This window comes from Cricetulus griseus, chromosome 4 (assembly GCF_003668045.3).
Source record: "Cricetulus griseus strain 17A/GY chromosome 4, alternate assembly CriGri-PICRH-1.0, whole genome shotgun sequence".
In the NCBI taxonomy this organism is placed as follows: domain Eukaryota; kingdom Metazoa; phylum Chordata; class Mammalia; order Rodentia; family Cricetidae; genus Cricetulus; species Cricetulus griseus.
The window spans coordinates 28556117-28562342 of record NC_048597.1 but is presented as its reverse complement, the minus strand read 5'-3'; the positions used below and the strand labels follow the sequence as shown (position 1 = coordinate 28562342).

The 6226-nt window shown below is 37.0% G+C and overlaps 1 protein-coding gene across 1 annotated transcript; it reads right to left on the bottom strand.

The window, feature by feature from the left end:
* Positions 1–612: 612 nt before the first annotated feature.
* On the bottom strand, positions 613–1713 carry Htr1f (5-hydroxytryptamine receptor 1F). The gene has a single exon (XM_027413324.2). It carries the CDS (start codon positions 1711–1713, stop codon positions 613–615), a length of 1101 nt encoding a protein of 366 aa, XP_027269125.1.
* Positions 1714–6226: the final 4513 nt, after the last annotated feature.

The window sequence follows — 6226 nt, the reverse complement described above, 5'->3', positions numbered from 1 at the left end:
ATGTACATTAGTTCAGGATATTGAAATACTTTATCATACTTAGCCCACTGTATGATTATTTTTGGTGTCCAAATATGAGGATAATATCAAAGCCACTGAGTTTCTTATCTACTCTACTCAGGCTAAATAAGAGCTGCCATTGCCTTCTCTTTGCTTTTTGCAAAAATAAGATGGAGAAGGGACAAGAGAGGTATTACAGTGAATAGTATTTCTTCTATGAATTACTAGTTGACCAATGGTTTGATATAGAAATTGCCAATGGAACTATGTTAATTGAAAATTCCTCTAGCTGTAGTAAGATATAAACCTGGAAAGTATTGCAAATAGTAGTATGTATATATAGTTTTCCAGTTCTCTTTTTAGACATATTGCATAGACAAAAGATTATTTATAAGCTTCATAAATTATTTCCTAATTTTGATGACACTAGACTGATGGTCAAATTAATAATCTCATTTTCTTGGTGCTATTAAAAATAAATTTATGCTGTTATAATTTTAGCAGTCTTAATATATTTTCTCTAAAATTTAAATGTTTTATGACTTTACATTCATTTAGTTGTCCCCGCAAATAAATAAAGTCTTCACCCTTTAAAAATAGACTTCCTTTAACCTAATATCGACATCGTACAAGTTTTTGGAAGGCTTTCTTAAAGTCTTCATTGAAGATGGTATAAATCAGTGGATTTATAAGGGAATTCAGATAACCAAGCCATGCCAAAAAATTTGACATTTCCTCAGAGATTTTGCATTTGTCACAGACATTAACAACCAATTCTTTTACAAAAAAGGGCAGCCAACATATTACAAATGCACCCAAGATCAATCCCAGGGTAGTGGCTGCCTTGCGTTCTCTAGTGCCTGAGATTTTCTGTCTTCTCCAAGATTTCTCATGCTTCAATTCAGACCTGGAACTTTTCACTGTGCTATGAATTCTGTCAAAGTCTGTTGATGGATCAGATAAGGATTTTTCTAGCATATATGATGTGGAGACCAGTTTAATACTCTTGTCACCACTCTCCAAAAGGACTTGGCCATTCAGCTCCTCCTTCATCATCCGACTTGCTTGTCTCTTGTGGTATAGTGTCCTTGCTGCTCTGTATATTTTGTAGTAGAGGATCAATATCAATACAAGAGGGATGTAGAAAGCTCCAAACGTGGAGTAAATTGTGGAAACAATGTGGTCATGCTTGATGACGCATTCATCATCACGGCTAGTTCCTTGGTGCCTCCAGAAGAGAGGAGGCATAGAGATGAACACAGATATAACCCACACTATTGTAATCATGATGCCAGCATGCTTGGGAGTCCTCTTCCTGGCATATTCAACAGCATCTGTGATGGCTCGGTACCTATCCAAGGCTATCGCTGACAGATGCAAGATGGAACATGTACAACAGATGATGTCAACGCTCAGCCAAATGTCACAGAGTACTTGTCCCATAATCCAGCTCTCTCTCACAATGTACACAATACTGAAGGGCATCACCAGGACAGCTACAAGAAAATCTGTAACTGCCAGGGAACAAATCAGATAGTTGGCTGGGTGGTGCAGCTTCCGAGTCACAATAATGGCTGCAATCACTAGGGAGTTGATAGTGGTTGTCATCAGTGCCAGCCCAGACAGAGTGAGGGATACCAGAATTTTGGACGGCATTCGGTTTAACAGTTCCTCGGAGGTCAAGTTTTGATCTGATGAATTTAAAAAATCCATTTCTTTTTGTTTAAAAGGTAAATATAGTTGAAAACTGAATACCTGCAACAAAGGAGGGGGAAACATAGTTCAGAAAAAGTTTCAAGTACTTTTCTCTTCTTTTTAGAACACTTTAAAAAATACATGCATGGTTTTCTAGAGCATTCTGTGCATTAAAAATTCGAGTTAACATTACAGACTTTCTTTCTGAAGCAATCCGATGAGGACAGTAATACAAGGAAACTTTCAAAACATTTATTAAAATTGTCTCACATAAAGCAATTTTTTTCTCTTTTTATTATTATTAATTCAAGTTAGGGAACAGGCTTGTTTCACATGTAATTCCCCTCTCCCTCTCCCTCCCCTTACCCCCATTCCTTCTCCCCCACCTCCAACCTACCCCCCACCCCATCCACCCACCACTCCCCAGGCAGGGTAGGGCCCCCAACCGGGGCTCCACCAAGTCCACCAAATCTTCCTGTGCTGGGCCTGGGTCCCTCCCCATGTGTTCAGAGACAGAGTGCATCCCTTCAAGTGGGATGGGCTCTCGAAGTCCCCCACATACACCAGGGCAAAAAGCCAGTCCACCTCCGGAGGCTCCCAGGAGTGCAGGGGCCTCCCCGATGGCATCCATGATCAGGGGGCTGGATTAGTCCCGTACTGGCCTCACAAAGAGCGTCTGGGGTCGATATGCTTTCCCTTTTTCAGGCCAACTGTTTATGTGGGTTTCTCCAACCTGGTACAGACCCCTTCGTTCTTCATTCCTCCCTACATAAAGCAATTTTTATGAGTAGTCAATTATCCAACAAAATCCCTATGATTATGAAATTGTTTTTAAAATCATGTTAGCCCTATGTTTTTCTCTTTGTAGCAGAAGATATGTTTAAAAGTGCATGTTAATTTTATCCTTTGAATATTTTGCAATGTAATATGAGAGCATTAAAGGTAGTATTAAGAATGATAAATATATTTGTATTTAATTTAAAGTCACATTAAGAACATTGTTACTGGTATTTGTAATGTATTTTGTGCTATGGTATTGAGGCTACATAGAGAGACATAAGTAAAAAAACACTATCTGTAGCACTTTATAAAATTAGAAAAATGTTCATAGTTGGGGACTTGGTAGTTAATTTTGTTTGAGAAGACAAAATAAGACTAGTAGGAGTCAAATAACCCTACATTAGCTATTATAAAAATGGCATACATGACCAAATAGCCTTTTTATGGAAGCCATACGGTCAGTAATGTTGTTTTCTTTGCAAATCACCCTTGAATTGATTATATTACATTGGTGCTTAAGGAGGATCATACATCCATAATTGTTGCTCCAATCTGTGATTTAATTTAATTGGAAGTCAAATAAGGGCTTGAAATGTAGTTCAGTGGTAGAACACTTGCATAGCATGTGTAAGGCCCTGGGTTTGAATCAAGAATGAAAGAACAAGTCATTGGAGTGTACTCAGCTAAGTACTAGTGATATGTTTTTACAAGATGTTTCCTTATTTCCCATTACTCTCCTTCTTTGTCTTTCATAAATTTTAGAGACTACTTGGATCTTAAGGAAGGATGGAGAGGAAGTAGAATCTGCGACTTTATTCTTAGTTAAATATGCTATTTTATGAGCATATATTAATAATATATTTACTTTAAGGTGGTAATTGTTAGAACTGGACTGATAATATGTAAAATCTTAACATTTGTATCAGTATTTTACAAGGATATGAATAATCATGCTTGTCAAGGCACACATATGGAGGGCAACTTTGAGGAGTCACTTCCCTCCTTTCACCACGTGAGTTTCAGAGATCAAACTCTGGTTAACAGGCTTGGTGGCAAGAGTATTTACCTGCCAAGCCATCTTGCTGTCCCTCCCTTTCAGTTCTTATGTATTCTCCTTGCAAACATTTTTAGAAAGGTCAGTGAACCTATATGAAAAGCTTACTCTAAATCCGGCAACATATTTGGGAAACATGACAGATTAATTAATTTCTGCTTTCCTTCCAAGTCCTTCAATTTTCTCATCGTATATTTTATACTACAGACTCAATTAAAAAACTGAACTTCTCTCTCTCTCTCTCTCTCTCTCTCTCTCTCTCTCTCTCTCTCTCTCTCGTGTGTGTGTGTGTGTGTGTGTGTGTGTGTGTGTGCACAATATCTCAATGTGTTCTCAGAGGCCATAGGAGGCATCCTGTTGTGTCACTCTCTGTCTTATTCCTTTGAGACAGGGTCTCTCACTGATCCTAGAGCTTGATGTTTTTTTTTTTGTTGTTGTTATTTGTTTGTTTGCTTGATTTTTTAGTTTGGCTAGTGGCAAGCAAAACCCAACTATCCTGATGTTTCTGCTCCTGCATAGTTGGATTTATAGGTCTGTTGCAGCCATACCTGGCTTTTTACGAAGTGCTGGAATTTGAACGTAGGTCTTCATGCTTATGCAGCAGGGCTTTTACCCACTGAGCCATCTTTCCAGCCCTCTGAATAGTTTCTCAATTAGTTAATTTCTTTGCAGTGCTGTTTATTTAATGTTATGAGAATAGATTTAAAAGTACTAACATTTATTATATTATAAACAAAAATAACTTTCCACTTTAGTTTGCTTGATACAGAGTTTTGGCATAAGAAATTATCCCCAAATTCTATTTTGGGTAGAATATAAATGAGACAAACTGGAAATAGCCACATGGGCTCTCACAATAAAAAATGAATGCTATAGGAAAGAGAACCAGCTTAAAATCAAGAGCATTATTGGATAATTCAACTGATTTGTCTCCATGTCACCCTGTAGCATTTAGAATACCCTTAACAACAACAAAAAAAATTGCGCTTAGTGCTGGAAAATTTCCTCAAGTTTTTGTAATGTTTTATAATTATATGACATATAAATATGAATTATAAATATGTCAAGTAAATTATATTGCAGTTTACCAGAACCCTGTCCAATATTAAATTTAGAAAACTAATTAATCTTCCACAGTTGTCTTCACAGACAGCAAAGAAAACAGGAAAACAAATGGAGCCAACCCCGACTGGGTTTGAATTTTCTTTATTATTATTTTTCTTTCCATTTATAAACAGAAGGTCAACAAGTCATTTGCTTTGTCAAATTTAAACATAGCCTTTCACTAGATTCTTCATTCTCTTTTATTCAGGTCCCCCTGTCTATCCTTGTATAGCTAGAGACCTCTACTGATTACCTAACAGACTATGCCATAGACGTCACTTCTGCCCCACAACATAGTCATCTTTCTATATTTCAGGTAGCTTTACTGGAGAAAATTACTATGCAAAGACTTCCAGTGGCATCAGCCAAAGACTCAAAGCTTCTTATATGTCTTGACAGCTCGTTGATCTGGCAGCCACGTGATGAATTTAATACCTCTTTTGATTACACACAATATTTTTAATTTAATGGTTATTTACATTTGAAACTGTGCTTGGTCATGTTTTCTAAGTTTATTGTCATCAGCCGAAACTATCAGATACTAGGGGAATAGTTCAAATTATTTTCTAATGTAAATAATTAATGAGGGAAGAGCCAGGTCATATACAAACAGTTTCCATAATAGAATCATAAGTAGGCAAGATTGTAGATTCAATTCTATAAAGACCATGTGAAAACCTACATGTTGGATATTTACAGTAGATTAATAATACAATATCTTTTCCAAGTGTTTCTGTAGGTGCTATATCATTTTACATATACTAAACCATTTATTCCTTAAAACTTCTCCATGAGATAAGAGCAGTCACTATGTTTCTTCATAGACAAGAAAACAGGGGCACAAAAACCATCATAAACACCCCTAAAATGAAAACACAACGAACAAGTGATGGAACAAACACAAGTTCTTAACTACCACGCACTCTGAGAGACATTAACTTCTTCCCAGCTCCATGCCAGCCATGGGCTCTATAAAATACCTTTTCTCTGAAATAAAGGTTTTGTTATGTATCAGATTCGAGTTCAAATATCCCATAGGACAGATGATTGAGACATGGGTGTGGGCCAGGTCTACATGAGTGAATTGAAATAGCAGCAATTATTCACACTGCTTTCTGATTTCTTTTACTGCCATTACAACTCTTAGGTCTCTGTTCCTACTTATTTCTTTAAGAACAATTTCTTGGGTGCTTTTTACATGGTTACTAGTCTAACAGTTGTAAAAATTTTCCTGATTAAGCTCTTTTATATGAATGTATGTAGTCACATATTTAGGACATTTATAAAATAGCAGGTTTACACATGACCTTTTTCAATATTCTCAACATTAGTTATCCCTCCCCCAGTCCCCTCCTCTGTCATACACTTCCATTCCTCTCTCTTCTTAAACTTCCCTCCCCATCATTCCCCTCTTCCTTTCACATAACCTCTGTTCTTCTATTCCCGCTCCCAACCACTGATCCCATTCTATTTTCTGGAATTCTACAGATATCCCAAATTACGTATACGTATCTAAAGATGTGGTGCTAAGATATAACACGTGAGGACATGCGGTGCTTGTCTCTCTGGGTCTGGGTCATTTCACTCAGTGTG

What these genes read in the sequence shown, in the direction of transcription:
- Htr1f (XM_027413324.2), bottom strand. Translation starts at nt 1,713, where the DNA reads ATGGATTTTTTAAATTCATCAGATCAAAACTTGACCTCCGAGGAACTG.